Raw genomic sequence first — 26084 nt, 5'->3', positions numbered from 1 at the left:
ATCGGTGCGTTTCAGGAGAGCAATCTGAATCCTGTTGTATGTGTGTATGTTTTGTGCAGATTAGATCCTATACTTGAGTTAAGTAGTGATACCACCATGCAAAAATACTCAGTAAGTTTAAGCCCTGCATTCAAAATGTTATCTTGGTACAAATCAGCTCAATGTTTGGAAATAATCAAAAGTTTACTCATTAGGCAGAAAATAGCCTCTGTGAGTGTCACATGTTGTCGCTCAGTGATTCTCAACCTGGGGGTCGGGATCCCTATAGGGGTCCAAGAATGAATCCAAGGGGCCCCTAGGGTATTATTATTATCTATATTACCATGCTGGGTAACCCAATGTTGCCTTGGTGCTTGATCCAAATTGGGGTCAGTATGATCATATTAAGTTCACGATGAGTCACTAATAAACATGGCTTCATTTTAAGGGGTCACAAGCCAGAAGTTGTCTTTTGTTTTTTTGTCTTTTTACAATGACAACAAATGGCGGATTCCCTTTAAAATAAGAGCCGTGTTGAGATGTTTCCTCCCCTGAGGGATGGATGGGGGACCCCTGGAGCTCATCCTGCATGCAGGCCAGTCCTGAGAGAAGACATATAACAAAACCAAATGATGAAATGAAATGAAATCGCATGCAAAGGAACACACACAGACACATACGCACACACACACACACTCACACACACACACACACACACACACACACACGTGTGTTCAGTCGATCCGTTTGTCGTTCAGTCGGGGTGGGGCATTTTTTTTGTCCAGCATGCCGTTGTCTGAGTCAGGATGGAGAGATGAGGATGGGGCATCCCACTCACCCTCTGCACGGCCGGAGACACTGCTGCTGTCATGGCAACAGCAGCAGTCACCACCGCCAGCATGGGCCTATAATGCACAGGCCAGGAGGAGTCACACACACACACACACACACACACACACACACACACACACACACACATTAAGATCACGACACACACACACACACAGGACACAAATCCAGATCCGAAATATGTGCAGTTTGTCGCTTCTTCACGAGTGAAAGTAAAATGATTATTTTGTTAAAAATGCATTTATCTATTTTCTATTGGGACAGATGTTGCAATAAAGACCTTCTCAAGAGAAACTTACTTTATCTCAAATTATTGGGTAACAGTATGTGCACCAAAGCACACAAATCTTCCATAAGTAGGCCTGAATAAAGTAAACTGTTATATGTGGACATTGTCTTTTAAAGATCATTTTTGTGTTTTTTAGAGGAAGTTTGCGTAATGACTGTATCTAACCCACTTTTTATTTATCTGCACATCTTTGGCCGCCTGTATCTGCAAAAAAATTCCTATTTGAAAAGGAAATTGTGAAATCAATGTTTTCTAGCATATTCTTCAGATAGCAAATGTTTTCTGCCCCCACCCTCCCTCACCTTCCACGTCTCCAAATCGGACATTTTCTCTCTGCGTTTGGGCAACATCACGCTATTTGTAAACCGCTGGCTTTGCCGCAAATTAAGCCAGTCACCAGTGCAATGCAGATATGACTGTTTTATTTACGGGATAGAAAGAGCCCACAGTGCAAACGCGATTCACATTCAAACAGGTGTGAGGAGCAGAAACAATCCCAGGTGGCTCATGCTGATCGGATATGTGACCATAGGAGCACATTGTGTGCATCTCTGCGCTTTTTTTAAGGGTTGAGCAACCCACATCCGAGAATAGTGTTGGCTGTTGAAAAAGTAGGTCGATAGGAACTGAGAGCGACGTTTGTTTCCACGCTTTCGTCTGTGTTCTTTGTTGTTTAGCGAGGACTGTGTTTTTTTTTTTCACATCCTACCATTTAGCGGAGAGCGTTTTACGCACAGGTGGGAGATACCCGCTCAGCGTACTGTAGGACAGCCCCCCTCTCTGCTCCTCAGCGGATGATGTGAGGAAGTGACATTTTTCATCGCTGCGGTTCGGGACAGCACTGCTCCGCTGCAAACAGGTGTGCTGCCGTCCGGGTCACTTTTGCTAGGAAACAACAGAGAGGCAGCGTCCCAAACCCGGAACCAAGCCTCATTCACACGGGACAGCGGAGACCAGAGGAGGAGGATCAACCCGGTCAAGTCTTTATTAGCCTGGGCTGTTTGAACGGGTTCAGACGGAGAGAGCGAGAGAGCGAGCGAGAGAGAGAGCGCGCGCAAGAGAGAGAGAGAGATGGCAACGAAAAAGGCGTGCGTGGATGCGCCCAAAAGGAGCCGGAGTCCGGTCGTGTTGGAGGCGGAGATGTTCAGTGAATTTCAGGACTGGTGTCTCCGGACATATGGAGACTCCGGTAAAACAAAGACCGTCACCCGGCGAAAATATAACAAAATCATGCAGACACTGTTGCAGAACGAGGAGTCGGATGGCGTGTATATCGACAACAGCCACATCAACGCCAAATTCAAATTCTGGGTGAAGTCTAAAGGATTTCAGGTCGGGACCAACGTGTTGGGAGAGCACAACAAGAAGGGAGCTCCGGGGAAACCCGTTCTATATGTCCCGGTCAAGACAACGGTAAAGTGTGTGTGTGTGTATGTGTGTGTGTACGCGTGTGTGTGTGTGTTTGACAGCGAGAGAACGTGCGTGTACACGCGCACTGATGTCCCATTGCCGCCTATAAGTTATTATTATATCAGGCTGCACACATGCACCTGTCACATGAAATAAAATGACAACTTATAATCTTTTGTCGTCCCGGCTCGCCCTCGTCTTTCTTGATAAAGCTTCACTTTGTCCACATCCCAACCAGAACAGCCCTGCTCTCATCCCTTGCTGCCATAGCAACGCCGGTGCCTTCTGGCAATTGCAATTGTAAAAGGTAGTATCGGCTATCATGCATAGCCTACATCTCACCAGCGAGGTTGAAGTCCTGTCAGCGGCACGCTCCTGGGTGCCAAAGCGCGAGATAATTGACTATTGACAGCATTTAGTTTGAACCGTGCTGTTCAGGTTCTCGTGCAGTCCGATGTGGTGATTCTGTGCGTGCGCGCGGGCGCGTGGATGCAACGGCATGTTCGTGGGTCGGGTAGCCTATGTCAGGGTACTCCAGTGTGTGATGGACTACAGGGCACGAACATCGACTAAGATAATGTCTGATTCACCTTTCTGTTGTGCGCTCAGCAGGTTTGATTGTAAGCGATTCATCAAATGACACGCGCCCTCACTGTCCCATCTGAACCGAGCAAACCGAACTGTGTCGCGTGCGTCGCCAATATTAGTTAGAGAGAACAAAGATGGGGCACCACTCAATACTCAAATATCTGTCTTTTTCATAAAAATGTGACTGCGTGGCAGACAGCCTCAGTGTTTGCACCCCACTTCTCATTGTCCTGGGCGGATCGGCTCGCAGGCACTCGTTGCTTTGGCAACACCTGTGTAGACCAGGATAGTCTGCCTCTGCCGCATTTTTTATTGTACATTAAGACATTAAGCCACCATAAGCCCGTTTAAGACTGTTTCCAAAAGAAACATTTTAAAATTAATTCGATGGAGTGTGGTAGCTGTGCGTAATTGGTGACCACGTGAGGGGCTGTGGCGGAAACAAAAGGGTCTGATTGGGACTGATAGCGACGTACGCCCACAGTTGGTGCTCAGACTATACTTCTACGTGTCTCTGGATGACGGGGTGAGATATTTATGCATTACTGGCGCTGCAGGTGTGTTTAGGGGTTAAATCACACATTCCTCTTTTAGATAAACATGAACATGGTATCTCTGTATGGTGTTTGGGCCTGCTGTGCCAGAAAGGAGAGAACCACCATTTTAAATAAGCGTCTTCAGGGAATAATCTCCCCCCCACCCGCCCTGCTGGGACAATCTCTCTCTGGACCTCACAGAGCAGAAACACATTTACTGGTAACAAGTGTTGGCCCCGATTACACTGAATGCTTTGATTTTGGTTTGAATAGCACTGATCCCTCCACAGGTGTTATACCTGTGTGAATGTACAATTTAGATTAAGGCCAACTGCCTTCACAGAACTCCTCTAATCTCCACTCAATATTATGTTTCCCTCTGGGCAAGAGGGCAGGTGTGATCTGTCTCTGCAGGTGCAGATGGGGCCTGTTGATTAGCTTTTGTCTGTGGCTCGTGTCATTTCTTGTCTATAGTCTTATATGTCCTCTTGTCCAATATATATTCTAGCATCCCCCAGGTGAGCCTGTTTTCTCTGTGAGTGAGGCCCATCCAATATGAAATAGTTCCCCGAGGTCTGTTCAAACCATTGGGGAGGCTGAGAAAGTTGTGCAGAAAAAGTGTAGCTGACTGTTTATTGGAGAGGAGTGCACACTCTTCAGCTATTATCATAAGGAAGGGTAAATCATCCCCCTGACTCAGCTCCACTTGAGAAATTCAAACAACAAACATCAGCCAACACAAGCTGCTTCTAATGATGAGTCAGAGGCAACAAATCCACCTATTAAAATGCATTTGACTGTATTAGAAAGCAGAGTTTTTCATTCACTCTTCGTCGGCTTTATAAATAGGCCGTCCTGGGCCAGTGGAAAAGTGACACACGAGCAGACGCACACACACGCACACACACACAATGGTCACTGGCTCCTCGTATGGCTGCAGGGCCGGGGGCGTGTCTCTGGAGCTCCAGCATTGGTAGCCCTGCTGCAGCTGCTCCTAGGGTGTGCCAAGTTTCTGTATGGGGGCAGGCATGGGGCTAAATGACAGGAGGCTGGGTGGGGGTAGGGATGACGGTGGCTGATGTGCAGACAGAGAAGGTCTCTTCTTCTGATGCATACAAGGCTGCTTCAGTGTGTGACGGGACAGAAAGGCAGGCCACAGTATAGCACACACTCAGTGTAGATGCCTTCCTTTTGAAGCCCGACACAGAATCCCTTCTTTCTGTATTTTCTCTGTTCATCTCTGTCCTCCCAGCTCGTGCTGTCTGCACAACTCAGTGCCCAGAGAATCCAGCAGCCCTCAGTGTGGAGATGTTCCCTCGTTTAGCTCCCATTATGTCTTGATTAGAGGACGCCACAGAGGAGGAGGGGAACGGGACCAGGAGCAGACACAGAGATGACTGAGCACACATACTTTATCGAGACGAGGGGAGTCAGAGTGCAGCCACTTTTCAAAAGAGACTTTTAAACGCCCCGTGCGTTTCCTTTTTCGGCCGACATGAGCATTGTACTGACAATTTTGAAGTACTACGAGCTGTTGCTTTTTGTTGCCATGCCAACTGAAATCTGTAAATATCTTTGTTCGTCGACACAACAAGGTTTGGTGGACATGCTCTGTCACACACACACACACACACACACACTCACACACACACACACACACACACACACACGCACACGTACCAGTTTAGAAAGACTTCACATGATGCTCAAAAGTTAAAGTTTAAGCGTGCTTTGTGGCCAAATATGGATATATTCAACATCAGCCTGTGAAACGCTTTATATTTTAACTTGTTGGTCCAAAACATTTATTACAATCTATCAGACCAAAAACAAATAAGTGTCCTAAAGCTAAAACGATTAACAGTCGCTCAGAAAATTAATTGGCAACTATAGGGCTGCAACTAGCAATTTATTATCCAGCTGTCAATTATTTTCTCATTTTAGTCTATAAGATGTTAGAATACAGTGAACAAATGTCCATAACAGTTTGTCAAAGCTCAAGGTGATGCTTTCAGTCCAAAGATATTCAATATAACTATCATATAAGACAAAAGATAACCGATATATTGACACGTTAAGAAGCCAGAAGCAGAGGAATTTATAAAAAGAATAGCTCAAAATAATCAATTGTTTATCAAAATGGTTGCAGATTATTCTCTGTCCATCAACTCAATAATAATAAAAATGATAATTAGCATTCAGACATTTTTTTCAAGCAAATTACAAAAAAATTCCGGTTTCAGCTTCTCAATCGTGATTTGCTGCTTTCTTTGTTATATGATAGTGAAGTGAATATCTTTGAGGTTTGATCATAAAGGATGCCGCCTCAATCTGGGAGGTTATAATCTGACATTCTATCAACAAAATGATTCATCGATTAATTGAGAAAATAATCAGCCTCAAAGTGACAGGACAGGATGAAATGAAACAGGATTGCCACAGAAAGAGGTTTTCTGAAAAGAGGATTTAATAATGCTATCAATTTACAAAATAAAGGTTTGTCTTGGGACGTCCTCTCCTCGTGTAGAAATCAGAAACCACTATTCCTAATCTGTGTCTTGGAAAATCATCCCTAAATGTTTGTGCTTCGCCGTCAGACGCGAGGAACATCGTCATTATTATCTGATTAATTAGTCCACGTTTCCCCTGAGAGGCCCTCTTTTGTGGAAGGGCCACAGAGTCAAAAGAATACTGGCCCTATTATTCAAGAGCATTTGCATTTATGCTATTTTAAAATCTCCGGTGCTTTTGTCTCGTCCGTCTCTGGCAGGGCTTATTAGGGGCAACACATGGGCTCACACTCGTGGATTGAAACGGCAAATGCTCACCACCCCAAACAAGAATAGTTGTTCTAGCCGCAGATGGATTGAGCAGAATTTACATTTGAGTCAAACTGAGATTCATAAAGACGAGACTTTACGTCCATGTTGTGTTCAGTGACTTACTGTAAATGGGTGATGGAAACTGTACTGCACGTATGTGGTAGTTTGAGTGTGTGCTCGTACAAAGAGGGGGTCGCTGATCGCATGCTCTGTGTTTCCTCCCTTCAGCACCCTCTCTGTTGCCATGGAGAGACCGTTCTTTGCTTTCCCATAGGAGGAGAAATTAACACCATTTTTAACTGGCCCGGGGGCCTCCCCCCCTGTGTGGGAGATAGTCTGAGTTCTGCTCCACACACACACACACACACACACACAGACTCTTTAAGACGGCAATAATCTTCCTACCACACCACTACTGTCATTTTTAATACCTTTGCCAGGCCAACATTTAACGAAGTGGGACAGTATGATAATAGCCTTAAAATGGACTCTGTGATGATGTATGTGCGAGTCATTTGCATACCATTTTGAGTCAGCGGCTGGAACGTCAACAGTGCTAGTCTGCCGGCGCTGGTGGGACTGTCTGTGTCTCCGTCTCGCTGGGATATTGTGGATGTCAGTCAAATAATGTTCATCATGGATGCAGCCCGGAGAGGAACACGCACGCACATGCACACACACACACACACACACACACACACACGCACACACACACACACACACACACACACAGATATGGGCGTCGGACATGAGGGGTAGAGCACCTAATGTGGATTTAATGACAGCGCTTCATGGATTTAGAAAAGAGAGGAGGATGACGAGGGTGAAAAGAAAATAAATAGAAGGGGGCGGGTTTTATTAAATATTTGGGGAACTTTGGAGGTAATAGTTTCTTTTATCTTAGTTTTCCTGTCATCTAAATCTTTATCTTGCACATTGAGCACAAACACACACACACAGACACACACACACACACACACACACACGCACACACACACACACAGAAGAAACAAGGATTGTACCATTTACATGTCCATTAGCCGTCACAGAGGGGGAGATAGGGCTGTAAAAGATGACCTGTTGTCACATTGGCAGTGAGATAATCTGAGTCATGAGTGGTGTTGACACAGCCATCTTTACTCTCTACTTGCCGAGTACACACACACACACACACACACACACACAGAAAGTACCTGAACACACATCACTCCTGCTGCTGCAACTTAAGCTACTTATTGTGCAGCCACCCTACAAAATAAAACACCCTCCTCATTTTTTGCTTGACTTTCAAAGTTAAAGCAAAATTTCTGCCTTTGACATTTTTGCACTCATTCACCCGTGAATTAAATTCCTTGTGTGGTGCATCTCTTCTATCTTTGCCGGCCTGTCTTTGTGACCCAGCTGCTTCCCGTGAACCTCCCCTCCTCCTCCTCCATCACCTCCTCCTCCTGACCTGCCTGTGTGCAGGACTGCTCCTCTTTCCCCTCTCTGCTACAGTGTGTGTGTGTGTGTGCGTGTGTGTGTGACTGCCAGCGGGGGTGGGGGCAGCCGACTCAACCCCTCCAGTCTCCTAGCAACAGAGCGGTTTGGTGCGGGACGGGGAGAGAGCGAGCAGGGGATGGGGGCTGGTTGTACAGTGGCATGGGGAGAGCAAAGTCCTACGGGATTAGAAAGACGGAGAGAAGGAGAAGTAGGAGGTCGAGGAGTTTTGCGGTGTTGTTGGCGATTAGGGATGCTGACATGTCTCCTTTGCTCCATAAAAATGGCTCGCTGCTGAGGAGACCAAATATCTACAGCGCTGTTCAACAGCTGTTCTCCTCTGAGATGCTTGAGCTACAAGCTCTGCCCGGTAGACATGTGCTGCACTTAAACACACACCACGCTCACGAATGCACACACACACTCAAAGCATGTCGTGTTTTGTTTGAGGTGAATGTTTAACTCCCTGTTGACTTGTGTTTGGAAACTTAAGAGCTTATCGAACCAGAGGAGTCCGAGCAGACCTTCAGGTGGATTTACAGTCAAAGAAATGCAGCTTTGCCTGCAACTTCACTCACTATGTTGATAATCTATCAATCGTTTGAGTCGTTTTTCAACATTCCTTAGTTACAGCATTTCATGGCTTTTCTCTGTTTTGCATCACTTTAAATGAATATTTGTGTTTCTTGACTGTCTGCCGCACTGAAAAGACATTTGAAGATGTCAGCTTGGGCTTTAGGAAATTGTGAAGGGCACTTTATAGCCCAAACGATTCTCAAGAAAGAAATTGATAATGAAAATAATAGTTACAGCCTGACACAAAGCAGACTTCAGCAGAATTAACTAAGCTAACTAAGGTGTAACACCAGTGGGCGGCAATATAATGTATGTGTGTGTTGAGTACATTCCCAGCAGAATATCCGGTGTGTGTATGTCGGATATTTGTTGGGGTAGAATTCAGTGGAGGATGCAGTAGTGATGTGGGTACACTGCACACCCCACAGTTGTATGAGATTATCTAAATCCAGCGTGAATGGACCTGACACCATTGTCCCAGCAGCAGCAGCAGCAGCAGCAGCAGCAGCGGCGGTGGTGGTGGTGATGTCACCGGGGGAATGATGATGATACCTCCAAGTGCGATAGATTACAGCTGTGATGATGAGGTGGAGGGTTGCTATCATTTCATTTATTATCATTACATTTAGCCCATGCTGACAGGGGAGAGTGGCTAGAAAGAACGAGGGAGAGAGGGCCGGATTAAAACAAACCCGCTCTGTGAGCTGGTTTTAGTTGCCATGGCAACGATCATTACCTCGCACTTGGGAGAGCAGGAGCAAGAAAGAGGATGAGGAGGAGGAGGGGGGGGGGGGGGGGAGGGGAGAGAGAGGGGGGGGGGGAGAAAGAAAGAGAGAAAGAAAGAAAGACGGGACGGAGAGGTATAGGGGATGAAGACATGGAGGAGAGACGGGAGGGAGGACGCAGTTGGGTGAAAACATGAAAAATGAAATGTCAATCCCAGGAAGTGTGCAGAAATGTCAAGGAGAGGACGGGGACAGAAGTGTGATTCCTCAATGCCGAGGGGACAACTTTTTGAACTCCGGACCCTCCTCTCACTCAAACAAGAAAAGATCACTCCCCACCTAGAACCCAATCTCCAGAAAATGTCAGAGCTTGTCTCATATCTGCGTGGAAGAGGTGCACTAAAAAAAACAAGTGAAGAAATGCCCCAAACCATTATTGTTTTTCATCTTTTGCTTGCTGGGACCCTTTAAAAACACCAGCAGGTGCATAATATTAAGATAAGATCTGGTGGAAAATGCAAAGTGTTTGTCAGGATCGAGGGGATGCAAGAGTTACTTGGAGAAAAAAATGGAGGCAGAAAGGAGAAGAAGAGCCCCATGTGGTGCTGCGGATGGAGGCTGTTGTCCTGGCGATCCCACTTCTATGGCGTGTCACATGACCCTTTGCCCAGCACACCTGCCCGAGAGAAATCAGTGGCAGTTTCTATGGTGACAGGGTCAGCAGTATGGGAGGCGGGATGCCTGCCAGAGGTTGTGGTAGGAGGGACTGTTAGTCTTGTACAGTGTCGGTGGTGTTATTTTTAAACATTGCAGAGATGAGGTGATGGCTGCCGACCCAGCCGGGCCGAGACTTCTCCACCCGAGAGAGACTTTCAAAGACAGAATGACTAGTGGACAAAACAAGACAGGTTGTTCCAGTGCTGATTAGGACACCTTGTGCAGATCTGTAACCACCTGACCCATGACTCATGTGACTCAAAGATCCTGCACACATCACGTGGATGCAGGAAGCTCCACTTGCAGCTATAATACATGATATAAATGATACACACATGTCATCTCTGCAAGCCCGAGGCGGGACATTAAACTGAACTCCATTGTCTGTCTGTGTTTTAGTGCTCGGATGGGAATTCGGCCCAAGACAACTCCTCTCTGAAGCGTGTAGCTGTGGTGGAAGACTTCTTCGACATCATCTATGCCATGCATGTGGAGATGGGCGCCGACCCGGGAAGAGCACCCAAACATGCAGGCCAAAAGAAGACCTACAAAGCGGTGGGTAAATCCAACCAGGTACCTGCAGGGTGCAGCTAACCCTGCTAGCACTGCTCATAGCAAAGCAAAAGGAAACATTGTCTGCACACTGACACTTGTAAACTCCCCCAAAAACATTTTTTTGTGAGACTTTTTTGTTGGTCTTTGCCAGAAAAACATCCATGTGAACAATAAACAGTCAATACTGTGTTTGGCTTACAGACACAGAAGGCTAATAGTCTACAGCCATGCTAACAGCTCAGTGACGCTGTATGTAAGGGCAGTGGGGCTTTGAGCTAAATGCTAATATCAGCATGATAACATGCTCGCAGTGACAATCAACGTTTCGATAGATATGTTTATGTTTTATAGATATTCTACAGTCAGTTTTTTTGTTACTGATGCTGTTTGTCTGACAAAGGCTTTGCATCAATAAAAACATTGTTTGGAAGCGTTCAAATTACAGGGTGCAGACAACAGCTCCTTTTCCTTTGTGTAAAAAGTGTCCCACAGCTGGAGTTAGCTAAAGTCAGCGTTCTTTCAGTGAGGCCAACCTTCTGGTGCCTTGCTAAAGGCACGTTAAATTTAGCCCTCCAAAAAAAAAAAATGTCTTCTTGTCTGTGAAAGACAATAGGCTATATGTCTCAGCTCTGGCAACATAATGTATAACATCAAGAGTTACCAATGGAACAAGTAACTACCGATACCAGAAAAACAAAGTACTTATGGTGCTCAAGAGTTTAATGGTGCCTCATGATTGATGTCTCGAGAACAAAGGCAGTCAGAAATATGAGTTTATGTTGCAAACGGAGGTGTGGTTTCTGGTGGTGTCCTGACAGAACTAGGGGCTTTGTATGCAGCTCTTGTTGCAGCATTGTGGGGGGTTTTAGCAGGACTCTGGTACCCCCCTCAGGATTGGAAAAAAAATAATCATAGAGCCTCTTCCTCTTGCCCTGTAGAGAGGTCCTGTCACGTCTCATAGAGTGTACCCTTTTGAGGAGGCAGCATCACTGGGGCAGGGCATAATATGGAACTGTCACTGTGGCCTTCTGGGAGGTGCACGCTCCTCTGGGTGGCCTTTCCCTCTCAGCTGCCTCAAGGGGCCGGGAGGGTAGGGGTGGGGCCATGAGGGTAGAGGTGGGGGGTGGGGGGGGGGGGGGCGGCAAAGGGAACGGGGAGCTGTGGCAGTGGTGATGGTGGGCCGGTGGGGGTGGGCACCCCTGCTGCCTCTCCATGGTCACGTGAAGGTCGCATTTTACAGGGAAACGCCAGAGGGGGTGAAGAGGGGAGGGTGGCATAGCAGTGGAGACAAACAGAGAAGGAAGGCTGAGCATGAGAAAGAGGTGTAGATATGAGTCGACTGCACCTGAGAGAGCAGGAAGAGAAAGATGACTAACACTGATTGTTTAGATTATCAAAGCAGAAATACGCACAGCTGGAATTAGGCCACTCGAAGGCACGAAAAAATGCCTAAAGGCAGAAATCCTCCTCATGCCACATCCAGATGACACATTATCACTGACCCCAAACTTTCACACATGCACAGTGCAAAAAAAAAGAACCAAATGAAACCGCTGCACACACAGTTTGAGTTCACAGCCTGAGCCATGACTGCTGCCATTTTTGTTGCTATAACCCAGTCTCCTCTGCTCGCTCCCCCGGCACAGATAGCAGAGACCTACGCCTTCCTGCCCAGAGAGGCGGTGACTCGGTTCCTAATGAGCTGTGGAGAGTGTCAGAAGAGGATGCACATCAACCCGAGCACTGCAGAGTTCAAAGGTAATGGCACACATCTGACCTGTGGAGGGCTCGCTAATTCTGGAGACATCATTAACTGATATGGTATTTTTGAGATCAACCTTTAAGAGCGTAAAGCTCAGATCCTTTGACATACTGACATGGAAAAGGGGTTAATTACAATGCTGCAATGCATGCTGGGATGGTAGAAACCAATCAGGCTTCTACTGCAACAGCCAGACGTTAACGATTTTGTGAAATAATTTTGTCATAAGATTCATAGAAATGTTTATTTGGTTAATCACACAAGATAAAGGTGAGTTCTCTATTGTCCTGTCACACACTAAATATGAGCTGATGTGATTTTAGGTCTTTTTTTTACGCGTAAGGGTTTTGATATCGAACCTTCATTAATAAAACATGTTGTGTATATATCCATCATGGGCATGCTGTAACAAAGACCCAAGAGGACCACATCTCTGGGATTGTATATACCCACTAAAATGATCACAGAGTCCCTCTAGTGGCCGGTGTGGAGACTGCAGACAGCTCTCAGACACTTTGTTTGATGTTTTAAAATCATAGAAAAAAGATGCTCCTTATAACTTCAGAACTTGCCTGAGAATAATCACATTTTTGAGTTTCCTTCAGTATCAAAATAATCCAACAATAGTTGTATGTATATCCATAGGTACATTTCAAACAGGACCTGCATGGTAACAGCTAATTCGGCAAACATTCATTTGTGCCAATTTAAAGCATGGGGGTGATTTTAGTTTAAATTGTAAAAGTTAGCAAAGACGTTAGATAAATGTAGTGGAGTGAAAAGTGCAATATTTATATTGACTGTAGAGGAGTAGAAATATAAAGTAGCATAAAAAGGAAATTCTCAAGTCAAGTACCTCAAAATTGTACTTGAACAAAGTATTGGAATAAATGTTGGCTACTTAGTTACTTTCCACAGATCCAAAGTCCAGAACATTTTAGATTTACTGAGGAATAGTTCTAACTTGATTCATCGTCCTGCATCTATGTTTTTTAGATATCAAATGATCAAAAAAGTTTGATTCTATTTTTTTGTAATTTGTGTGTTTTTTTACTCTCTATTGTCAGAAAATGACAGACCCACCTCGCTGGTCCCGGACCTCATTGATTACAACATGCCTCTCACTGCCACCTACCTGAAACAAATGAAGCTGCAATGCATGACAGCCACTGAAAGGGTAAGTTCCTTTTTTTCTGCAAAAGGGCACAGATACATGTGCCCTGATGGATTAATCAGAAAATCAATCACTGTTAACATCTCCTTTTCACCATGTTTGTATTTGTATTGATTTGCACAAATCCTCGTGGTTAATGTTCTTTTTAGTCTCATGGAGGCTGTGGGGAGAAACACTTAGTGCAAGCAGAATAACACATCCCTCCTCTAAACTTTTAATTATTAAACATTCAAAGCAGTCCTCCTGCTGGGGGGAGGAGCTCAGTGGGAAATAAGGATTAGTAAATCATCTGCATGACGTCATGGGTGAGACCACTCCCATGTGTGGCTGTGACAGAAACACTCAGAAACCACTGTCAATAAAGTGCAGAGAGCGCTGCTTGATGATGATAATGTAGAACCTCACTCGCGCATAATTAGGATTATCCGGAACAATGACCTAGACTGTGATTTGCGGGTGAGTACAAATTAACAAATGCTCAGAGTGTTGGTCACATCTGTGTGCAGACTGGGAATGATCAGGGCCAATAATTTAATAATTAACCATCCCAGAGGGTTATCTCAAGTGTTGTAGGAGACTTGTAGTGATTTGTTCCATATCTCTTCACAGAACAGTTCAAAGCAGCAGTTGGTTTAAAATGCAGCAGGTTTCTTCTGTTGACAAAAGCAGATCAGTGGAGAATGTGAGAGTGTGTACCTAGTGTGCTGCCAACTGTTTGCTTGTTGTTTTGCAGAACTTTGGTGATTGTTAAAGTACAACTCCGCCTTTCTCTTTGACATATGGTAAAGAAACAAATTACATATGGTGACAAAAACATGCCATATATCTATCCTTCTCAACCAAACATTCTCACTGTTACATAACTCAGTATGACCATTTAGATTAGATACACGCATAGTTATAAAATCACCACTAAAATAGGCTCTGCAACTAGTGATTGTTGGTCCGAAAAACATCAGAAACAGAAATACCAATCAAAATATAATCTCCAGATTGCTTCTTCTGTCCATGCATTATTATTATACTTTCAGTTGCATCGACTTCTTATGATGTATTTTATGGTGTGTTTGTACATTTCTTCTACCAACGTCTAGGAAGTTTATTCTATAAGTAAATTCTTTGCTAACTCTTTTTGATAATGAACCCTTTCAGAAGTAAATCCCCAGACTTCATGAATTATATACTTTTCTAAAGCACAGACATTAATGATGCTTGAAACGACGTAATTAAAGACTCCCTCTCGTGTCTCTGTCTCTCTCCCTTTAATGCTACGTGCTCACTTGGTACCTAATGGAGTTGTCACAGAGCATTTTGGTCCTCCTCAAAACCTTTACAGAGGGACAGATGCATGTTCCAAAGAGTTGAGTGCTATTTGTCTGCTCCTGTGGCAGGAATGAGACGGTCGAGATGATATTTCCGCTCTGTTCTCATCACACAGTCGTAGTTTTGCTCCCCTTTCTGCCAGCTGACAGAAGAGAGGTCACTCATTTGTGTCAGCATGATGTGAACTGGCTGCTTGTTGCTCTGAAATGTGCTCATGGCTGTTAAGCAGGTATATATTTTCTGTAGTTTGGAGCCAAAGCTTTTGAATAGTTTGTGAGATTATTCCGCTGTCCTTTGCTAATCCTTACCCTCGTAGTTTACTCATATTTGTGTTACGCTACAACAAGCATCCTTAGGGTCTCTACGTAACAGAGTTAAAAATAGCAGCGCTCCAAGAAACATAACAGGGAGCCCCCTGCATTTCTTTCTGAGCCAGACTTTGGCACGTTCTAAGATTTATATCAACAAAACCTCACGACGGGTTTGTACATTGAAAGCATTATTGGCGGTGTTTGATCCTCCTGAAGCTGTTGCGATGCAGTGATGGGGGACTAGATTCACGGTCTAAATGCAAAGCTCAGCTGAAGCTGATCATCCCTATGACATAGCTCAGTGGAAGCATAAAGAGGGAATTTCATGCTAAAAACACAGGAATGTATCCACTTCATTTGTGCTTTAAAATGGACTGTGGATTTTATCCCCCATCAACAATATTAACATATTGAAGGCATTTCATTTGTGGCTTGTCTGGACAGCAGGATCAATTGCACCAATAGTAACCGCCGGTATTGCTTTAGAATAAACTAAAAGTGTGAACCTAAGATGCAAAAAGACACAGTGAAAGTTTCTTCTTCTTCTTCTTCTTCTTCTCCGTCTCTTTATCTCTACGGGACAAATGGGAAACTTAACGATATTTCTCCTGACACTCGGGTTCACATCCAGGTTTCCCTCCTCGTCTCACAGTCTCTGCCTTTCTACCCTCAGGATGACAGTTCGGTGAGCAGCGAGGACATGAACGGTATTGAGCCGACCTGGGTCGCAGCTGAGCCGCCACCAGTGCCTGAGCCCAGTCCACCTAACGGAGAGAGAGTCAGCAACCCGGCAGCCCTCATTAAAGAAGACGATGGTAAAACATCGCTAACTGTAGACATCTTGTACTGGTTGATACTGGTTTGATGTGTTTTTATCTGTTTTTGCTTCTTTTTAGTTGCATTTACATCTGGAATCTAAATGTTTATTCTCTACATGCGAAGGGTACAGATTGAGGATACACAGGAAACAGCTTGCCTTGTTCTTAGTGCACTAATCCACATAAATCCACTCTTACAGGGGGTGGGACACCACCGCATCCCCAATCCATTGTGCACACCTCTCTCTCAGGGTACAAGGCTTAGAGAAGTAGGACAAAGGCCAACATTAACCTTTACAGATCAGGCACCACTATAGAAAAAACATTGAAATATAGAATGACTGTCCTTGTGAACATAGGTGTGCATGTGACGCATGTAGAAATCATCACAATAAAATCAGTACATGGCCATAATGTGGGTTAAAAAGCTGTAATTTGCACTCACCAGGAAGTGAAGGCTCCCTTCCCCCATCAGCCCCTCCTCATTCTCATTTATTTTTCTCTTCGCTGTTAGAACTCAGAAGAATCCCCTCTTCTCCCCTAACTTTTATTTATCTTGACAGTTGACCCCAATACCCACTTCCCCAACAGTTTCAGAAAACACAACATGAGGCAGGATGTCCCATCCCCCTGTAGTCACCCACCCACTCTGTTGTTATCCAAGACAAAAATAGTGCCTATTGTAGTAAACAAACCCACATGGATGCAAAATGATGACAAGCATCCGCACAGCTCATCTCTGTATCTTCTGTTGCATCTCCTTCTGCCAGATGACGTCTCCTCGGAGAGCGGCAGTGCCAACGGGCTGCCGGCCCTGACCTCCCCTGAGGCGCTGGCTGTGGGTGGGAACCCCCCAGATGGTGGGGCCCCTTACGGGGAGGTGACAGAGAACGGGCTGAGCGCTCCCCTGGACTTCAGCACCACCTCGCCGTCGTCCACCTCTGAGGATCAGCAGCCGGTCAATCTGAGCGACAGACTGCTGCCGGTGGGGAGCTCGCCACCAAACTCTTACCCCGCAGACCCCAACAGGAAGTACCCCATCAAAACAGAGTACAACAACAAGGTAAGAACAGAAACGTGACTTCATCCTACTCGTGAGGAGCCAACCTGGGAAAGCGCAGCTCGTGAGTCTGTATGATCTGTAATAATCTTTTTGGTGTATTTCTGTGTGTTTTCAGTCCCCTCCTTACAGCTCAGGGAGCTATGACTCTGTGAAAACTGAACTGAGCATGAGCGCTGAGGACTTGACCTCTGGTCGGGCACAGATAATTGACGACGACGATGACGATCATGACGACCACGATGACAGTGACAGGATCAACGACGCCGAGGGTATGGACCCTGAGAGACTCAAAGCCTTCAATGTAAGTAACCCGTCTAAATGGTGAGAATGCAAATCAGTCCTGTTGAATATCACCCAGCCTTGCTGAACTATTGTCATTATGCGTATATTGTACTTTGAAATATTAAAAAAATCTCATATCCTGACTTCATATAGGCACATACTCAATGCTGCCTATTTATTCTGTGAAAAACACCATCAGTGCATTTCTGAGTCTAATGGAAACGAATACAGTAGAGTTGCAGAAATGCAACCATGAGTGAATAAGCAAACACTCTGAATATGAGCAATGATTCAATTTCCACTGCTCCTGTTTTCATCACCTCCCCCTCCCTCTTTATCCTCTCTTCCTCCACTCTACTTCTGATGCTCCCCCATCCCCTGCCTTCCCTTTCCTCTCTTTTGTTTTCGACTCTCACACCCCTCTCTCTCTCCACCCGGCTCCCCCCACTCCATTTTTCTGCTCTATATCCCCTCTTACCCCTCCCCCACTCTCTCTGTCTCTGTCAGATGTTTGTGCGTCTGTTCGTGGATGAGAATCTGGACCGCATGGTGCCCATCTCCAAACAGCCCAAGGAGAAGATCCAAGCCATCATCGAGTCCTGTAGCCGCCAGTTCCCAGAGTTTCAGGAGCGCTCCCGCAAGCGCATCCGCACCTACCTCAAATCTTGCCGCCGTATGAAAAAGGGTGGTTTTGAGGTACAAAGTGCCTCCAGCTAAAATGTATTAATTAAATCGGTAGTAATCCAACATGCAATCATGAATCCCAATAAGTCCAGTGTTTCACATTTCATAATGTGCAAAAATCTTGCTGACCCCTTCTGGCAGATACGACCAACACCTCCTCACCTCACCTCTGCCATGGCTGAGAACATCCTCGCTGCTGCCTGTGAGAACGAAACCCGAAACGCTGCCAAGAGGATGCGGCTCGATGTCTACCAAGCGGTAAATGTCTTGGCAGTTGATGTTTGTGAATTTGCCCAGCAGGGATTTTGGGAATGTGCTAGGATGGCTATGCATCATTAACGGCAAACTGCACAACACAAACTACAATATCCTCCCCCAAAACTGAAAACATTTAATTTCTCACAGGATGAACCTGCCTCTGTTGACAAGACCAACTCGAGGGACTCGGCCTCTGTGGCCCCGTCAGGGTTCACCATCTCCAGCGCAGCTTTTGCCCAAGACCAGCTCTACACCAACGGAGGCCTCAACTACAACCTGCGGGGATACGGGACAGGCGGCAGCAACCAGCAGAACTCTGGTGCTGCACACACCAATGGTGAGGAGCTTTTTGCAACCAAACAATGAGGCTTGAAGAAGAATTATTAATGCTGTGTATTTAGAAAGAAAGGATATTCACCACATTGCTCCTTTTAATAAAGGGTTGGTTCATGCAACTTACAACAACGCAAACATATTTTCTAATTTAAGTCTCCACCTCAGAGATTCCACTTTTATATGATTGCTGCCTTCAAATTTAACCCGAGAGCTCGTGGTTACCACATGGGAAGTCACAATATGCTTGACGTTTAAGTGTTTAATTCGTGAGAACACTGCTGCTAGGCAAGGGCAGCATGGACGCCAAAAGCCACCAAGGATAACAATTTAACAAGCTAGTGAGTGGGTAATGTTATGCAGGAAAAACAAAGGCATAATGAAAAGATGACGCCATTGGAATATCGACATTTTCCTCAGACAAATATAATTATAATTACGACTAAAATTACAATATATCAATCACCATCCAAAGTCAGCATGCACGAGTCTCCTTTTCGTTGAGATATTGAGCTCCTCGTTGATGCATCTCTGAAATACTAGAATTTTTGTTCTGCTACGTTCAGGGTATTTAATTTATACCTCGACATAATGAAATTTCTCAGGTTCCTGGCCCTTTTTCCATGTCATGTGGTGTATCTCCTACGTATATTGCATGTTTTAAAAAAAATCTTTAACCATCACAATTGTGTCTGCAGGTCCCACAGATCTAAGTATGAAGTCAGTCGGCCCAAACTCCACCTCCTCCAGCTCCAACAGTCACGGTCAGGGAGGTGGCGGTGGTGGAGCTTCGGCTCAGCTCAGCCCTCCGGAGGTCACGGCGGTGAGGCAGCTCATCGCAGGATACCGGGAGTCCGCAGCCTTCCTGCTCCGCTCAGCGGACGAGCTGGAGAACCTGATCCTGCAGCAGAACTGAGTCCGAGCCAAACCTTCTCACAGCCTGCCCATCTATGTCGCACTCGGTCACACATCTCCGGCCAGATGTTCATACAAAGACACAAATGTATACGAGTGATACTGCAGCGCACAGTGGGTCCAGTAGGTACGGTACCTTTACTTATTCCCACGTTTTAATGTGTTTGGACGGGCCAGAACATATCACAGGCTGACAAATGTTTATTTATGCATTTGGTTCACTTTGACCTTAGTGCCCTGTTATCTGTAGCCATTCATCCCATTCAGTTCATTTTAAACCCTTCAACCTCCATTCGTCTCAGGAAGCGATGATCTATGTGAAAGAGTTATCTTCATTGGTGCACAGGGGAGAACCAGAACCTTAAATTAGCTGTGACCATGACGCCACATTGGCTCGTTTATGCAGATGTTTGGCCAAATTACAAGTTAAATGGCAGCGATTTATTATCATTACCTTCTTTCTATTTTTACACAAATATAAAACATGCTGTACAGTGGCATGATCTGATTGGGTCGTCTGAATCGAGTCATTTCTCGACGATAATTCTCTCCAAATTCACTTTTGTCTCATGGCAAGTTTGGAGTATTGCTTTCTGAAAGTCTGCAGATAAATCGCTGCTAAATCCACTGACCTCAACAGCTATTAAAGGACGGGCTGACTTAAATATACGCAAAAAAGCAAAGAAACAGGACAGTGTTCGACAGTTTTGACCTGAAAAGTTCGACCAACAGATCGGTGAAAGCTATACCTCGGTCCTGCTCTGGTGGAGTGGTTTCCAGAATCTTAGACACGATGGTTACTAAGAGAGAAAAGACTCATTACCCAACGTGACTTTATTTATTATATTATGAATATTTCTATCACGGTCAACTTCTCATTACTTAAAAACGAAAGGAGGCTTTTACGAAGCCTGGGTATGCAAATTGAGGTCACAGACACCTGTCAGGGAAACAAAGGAGATTAATATATTGTTTAGACTCTTGGTTTATAACCAGTGCTTCTGGAAAAGAGGAAAATGGTGCAATATTGAAGATAATCAGTAATGGTGTGCTTACTGAAATGACTCTCAGACTTGCTGAAGCGTTTTAAGACAAAAAGACAGAGAACTTTACCACAATCTCCTCTGGCTGTAACTGTCAAGTTATATAAAAAAGAAGAACCGATATCCCATGCAGCATTGTAGCCAATTTCAATGTTGTTTGTTGTGAATGGCGATCTTTATCGCGAACCTCATAACTGAGGCACTTTCATGTATTGGGATCAGTCATCCGTAGTGGTAAACAGAAATGGGACCTGGCAGAAAAATGAGACTTAATGTTGCACGTCTTCATTTTCTTTTTTACTTTAAAGTGAGTTTTTGGGGTCTTTTTGTGAAGGAATCGTCCTGTGAGTATTTTGTAAGTTAAAAAGGAGCATATTGAGCTCACATGCATCGGTGTAACCCTAACATCCATGTGGCTTTACTGGATGTAGTGTGAGTGTGTGTGGGCTGTATCATCCCCTCTGACCTCAGCTGTGTCAAACCCTCGCTCTCATCTCCATCATATAGATGTCATGTCTGAAAACACACTGTCTGAAAAGAAGCAAGAGACAATCTTTGAGAAAGATGTAATCGCATCACAGTTTACTCTCCCAGCTTTCTGCAAGTGTGTGTGTGTGTGTGCGTGTGTGTGTGTGTGCGCATGTGTGTGTGTGTTGGTGGTCTGAGGGCACACAAGAGTACTCAAAGCAGATCTAGAGCACAGTCTCACAACAGACACTTTTAATGATGAGTCACTCGGCACAAAAACGTGTAAGTGTGTGTGTGTGTGTGTGTGTTTTTAATACCTTTTTTTTGTTGGTGTAAGTGTTGGTATTGACAGTATGTTTGTGGTTTTCTGTTTGTGTATAAGTGGAGTGACCCAGTTTGTACCACATCAATCTGTGAAGATTTAATTCAGTAGGCTGAAACATTCCAAACAAGGACAATGACTCTTCTAGCAGCCGAAAAGTGGCTCGCACCTTATTGATTAGTCAAAGTTTAGAGAGATATATTTCTGTATTTATCACAAATCTTATCAAATTTATCAGTTATTTATCATGAATCAGTCTATTTCTCACCACCACTTGGTCTAGAGTTGGATTTACATGCTAAACGACTATTTCTCATTTTTATTCCCATGTCATGATTGGGATGCATTACATTTAAATTATTTTTAACTATTGCAAGTTTGGAAGCACTTTATAGCTCAGGATTAAGGTAACATAACAGTGATTTGAGTGCGTCTTTACCTCATTTGGATTATCAGCTTCAGTTCAAACATAGCAAGAACTGATTATGACAAAGGACAGAAGCAGCGCTCATTCTGCTTTATTGATGAAAAAAGCAAATAACTCTTTTTTGAAAAACCTTATGAGCTCAGTTTGAACTCATTGCAGAGGGGTGTGTCATAAAGAGACTCAGAAAGGCTTATTGTCAAAAGTCTGTCGCAAATTAGCAACTGGAACCAGGATGAATCTGTTTCATAAAGCTGGTTTGGAGCTGAATCTGGTTTATTTCATAAAGAGTGGCTCGTAGTGATGAACCTGCAGAGAAGTATCCCCTGTATCTGCAGCTCCCTTTGACTTTTTACAGAACTTTAAAGTGAGTTTTGGCACATTGTTTGGTTGTTTGCAAATCATGCGAAACGTTTTTGCCACCCAAAAAGCCACTGTACACTACCTACAGTCAGCGACTAGCCGGTGAACATAGTGCAGCCATTAGCAGCTAAAGAGACAGATATTTCCCTCAGTAGATGGTGGAGACCAAAAACAAAGCTTAAACAGACAAATTAATGATAATGTTACTTTCTTCATATCTGCTTAATATTTAAATAAGCAACTGTTTGATAACAAGTTCACCATGTCAACTTTAAAAAGTGATGATATGTCAATATTGTGTTCACAGCTTGATCCCGCTGCATCCGAGTGACCAAAAGAACATCTGTATTTGCAGTTTTAAGTTATCAGTTGGATTTCTTGACACAACCAAGTGACACAACCGCTTTAATTTAGTTGCAGTGCAACATACATTGACTTTAATCCGGTGAAGGTTGACCGATTCATTGTAAAACACAGTTTAAGCCTGAGCTGGAGCTAAGCTTTTAGCTTCAGTTTAAGCCTGAAAGCTGGAATACGCCTGCTTCAACCGCTTTATGAAACACCCCTCTGGGCTCAAACAGACGTAATCATAGATGTACGTGGGACCCGAGTCCTCACACATGTCTTCCTTGTTTCCTCCAACCTGCTCGCTCATCACTGCAGCCACAGCCGATCCTCACACTTCACGCCAAACTCAGTGATGTCCTGCTGTCCCATTCTCACAACCAAACATTAGCTTGCAGATTTGTAAACTGTCTTAAGTCTACGCTGAGCAACATTTGTGCTGAAGTTACTGTGATCACCGACAACCACTTGTTGTCATGTTGTTGTTTTGTTTTTCTAAAAATGCCCAATGGATTTTCTCTTTGTATTGACTAGACAATGTAATCTATTGGTGTTAAAATGCCCTGGTAGCTTGTGGATTGCTTAAGTGGTCAGATAAATGTACTGTATAGCTGTACAAAGAGTGATAAAAGATGTTTTAAACCTTTTTTTCTGTGGGTACAGCACTGTAAAAAAAAAGAAGAAAGAAATCAAAGTGCTTTTAGCCTTTGCTTGTTTGAACTTATCATTTGGTGGTGGTCTGTATTACTTCTATTGTTATTTATATTATTTCAATTGTTGCCTCTCCTGCACTGATACGAGACTGTAGCTCTGTGCAGGAGGTTGTACTGTAAACCTGTGTGAAGCTTTGTATTCCCCCTCTGGTTTTGGACTCAGTGAAAGTGTGATGTTTACATGTACAGTTTTTCAGAATACATTTGTGTTTTATTCAGGCTATATTTTCTTTTCCTCACCTATACCCTAAATCTGTGTACATTTGGCCAGATGTTTTTCTTTTTGTTGTTTCATTGCATCAAAGTGCAGATGTGACCCCTTTGACTTCTTGGTCATGCGGTCATGAAGCGTGCCGTGACAGCTGGATCGGGTCGGCTCGATGTTGTGGTGGCTTTCAGCATTTTAAAAAAAAGGTAAATATTAAGTAAAAGGGAGCTTCACAACTTCTCAAAGTGGACCAGCAAAGATATATTAAGGATCAACTTTAATCAACTGTTTTAGAATACTATTGTGGCCTAAATGGAGATCGGTGGGGTGTAGGTACATTTATTATGTGCTCAGAACCTTTTAACGTCCCGGCCGTATTGTCAGGGGAAACTCCTTGTCCTTAACCCGACTGGTACCCTGAAAGGTACACTTTGACCTGTTGTAATATCTCCTCGGTAACATAAAGCCATTCCCCTCTCCTGGCCTTTTTAAGGGGAACCCATAAACCTCAGGAAATACTGAATCTCCAAGTTTAGTTTTTATCCAGTGATTTCTTCTGAAATGAGATTTAAATCTCTTAACGAAAACCATTAACATTTATATGAGACGTCTATTGTTTTGTACATTCATCATTGTGATTTAAAAGTGGAACTTTTTTCCAGTACCTGTGACCTAATAGTTTGATTTTTTTTGGAGTGTTTATAGGTATGGATATTTATTATTATATGTGAAACAAAAAGACAAAAGAAAAGGGTTGAACCTGTTTCATTTGTATGTTTCATGCAAAACTGTCCAGGTGAGATTCTCTCTGCCTCTTACATATCACTGATGAGGGACCTGTGTTTGTTTGGAAATAGCGCTTTTTCAGTGTTGCATCAACGCTATGAAAAAAAAAAACAAAAAAAAAACACCAGTGGTTTACCAACAGCAGAGCTCCAAGGCGCTCCTCTTCTCCTGAGATGTCAGTAATTGAATAAAACAGTGCGATGAGCCATCAAGCTGAGACCTCACTTGTTTCCTTTTTTCATAATATTTGTGTCAGAGCAAAAATAAGTTTTTTCAGCTCAGTGTTTTCAGGAGTGACTTTCTTTGTCCACAAGAGGGCAGCTGGATGCAGTGGGAGTAGGTTAACAGTGCATTGAGACCATCACTGTGTTTTGTTACAGCTTTATGCTTAAATGGTTTAACTTAAATGACAAAGCAAAAACAGCTGTTTAGATTTTTTGGGGGGGCAAATGTATTTAATAAACACATGCTTCCCCATTGGGAGGGTGATGAGCGGCACCTGGTTTACTCCAGACACGACAAAACGGTTCACATCAGACCAGAGTTTTGTTTCTTGCAGTCTGAGAGTCCTTTAAAGAGCTTTTTTTTTTGCAAACTCCAAGCAGGCTTTCACTGAGGAGAGGCCTCCTTCAGGACCCTCTGCCATAACACGCAGATCAGTTTGAGTGTTCCAGCTTGTCCATCTGGAAGTTTCTACACAGAGGATCTCCGGAGCTCAGTCAGAGTGCACTTGCTCAGAGCCCTGCTTGTTCCAGACTTCTTCCATTTAAGAATTATGAAGGCAACTGTGCTTCTGGGAGACTTCAAGGAGCAACGTTTTATTTGTAGCCTTCCCCAGATCTGTAGCTACCTCAGCACAATCCTGCCTCTGAGCTCTGCAGGCTATTCCTTCAACCGCACAGCTTAGTTTCTTGGCTCTGATGTGCATCGTCAGCTGTGAGACCTTAGACAGGTGTGTGCCTTTCCTCATCAAGTCCAATCAGTTGAATTTAGCACAGGTGGACTCCAATCAAGGTGTGGCAACGTCTCAAAGATGATCAAGAGAAACGGGAGACACCTGAGCTAAATGTCTGAATACTTATGGAATATTCTTTTTGATAACTTTGCAAACATTTCTAAAATGCTGTTTCACTTTGTCATTATGGGCATTGAGTGTAGATTGATTAGTGACAAAAATGATTTTAGCATACGGCTTCAATAAATTAAAATGCGAAAAGAAATTGCATGGATCTGAGTACTTTATAAATGCATTGTATCCATAAAAATACACACAATATGCAAGTATAGTGAAAGGGAGAACTGTGCATTTATGGATTGAAAAAGCCCAAAACAAAGTAAACATTAATATATGTACATTACTGTTCTTATGAGTGTTTCTATAGTTTGTCTTTTCACACCAATTACACAATGTTAGCATTCTGTTGTTTAGCAGGCATAATGTTTACCGTGTTCATCATCCTAGTTTAGCTTGTTAGCATGCTGCTAATTCGCACTAAACAACAACAAAAAGATCTGAGTCTGATTGGAAGGTAAGTTGCAGGTTTTGGGTCACAAATCAAACCATTTTCACCTCATGGTGGCACTAGAGGAAAGTTTTATGGATCACTCAAGTTTTTATAATTTATCCTGAGGTGAACATGAAAACATGAAGTCAAATGTCTTGGCTCGGCTCATGCAGCTTTGGGAAGACTTACAGCTGACTCCACAAACAGATTCTCTGTCTGAGTAAAAGAACGTAGTGTTCCAGCAGATCAATATTCTCACACAGTGAAAACACAACAGCAGTGACCTCATTATTCTCTTATTTATATGACTAACTGGACAATTTCAGACACAGTTACAATGATAGCTTGAAACATATTTTGAAAATACTGATTAGTCATTTCTAAGTCTTTGGCAGTCGTGGAAAAATAATTTAGGTCTTTTAATTTGGTAAAGTATTCAGTATTCTCTTAATTGTAGTA

The 26084-nt window shown here is 43.9% G+C and overlaps 1 protein-coding gene across 1 annotated transcript; it reads left to right on the top strand.

Moving 5' to 3' along the window:
- The first annotated feature begins 1753 nt into the window (after window positions 1-1753).
- Window positions 1754-24330, top strand: nol4la (nucleolar protein 4-like a). Its single transcript, XM_031845306.1, has 11 exons — window positions 1754-2530; window positions 10370-10525; window positions 12172-12283; window positions 13355-13464; window positions 15769-15910; window positions 16684-16976; window positions 17092-17277; window positions 17766-17954; window positions 18084-18200; window positions 18348-18537; window positions 19232-24330. Exons 1-11 carry the CDS (start codon window positions 2189-2191, stop codon window positions 19447-19449), a joined length of 2055 nt encoding a protein of 684 aa, XP_031701166.1. The 5' UTR covers window positions 1754-2188; the 3' UTR covers window positions 19450-24330.
- The last annotated feature ends 1754 nt before the right edge of the window (window positions 24331-26084 follow it).

This window comes from Anarrhichthys ocellatus, unplaced genomic scaffold (genome assembly GCF_004355925.1).
Source record: "Anarrhichthys ocellatus isolate YVR2014 unplaced genomic scaffold, GSC_Weel_1.0 scaffold5, whole genome shotgun sequence".
Taxonomy (NCBI): Eukaryota; Metazoa; Chordata; class Actinopteri; order Perciformes; family Anarhichadidae; genus Anarrhichthys; species Anarrhichthys ocellatus.
This window is presented reverse-complemented; position numbering and strand designations above follow the sequence as displayed.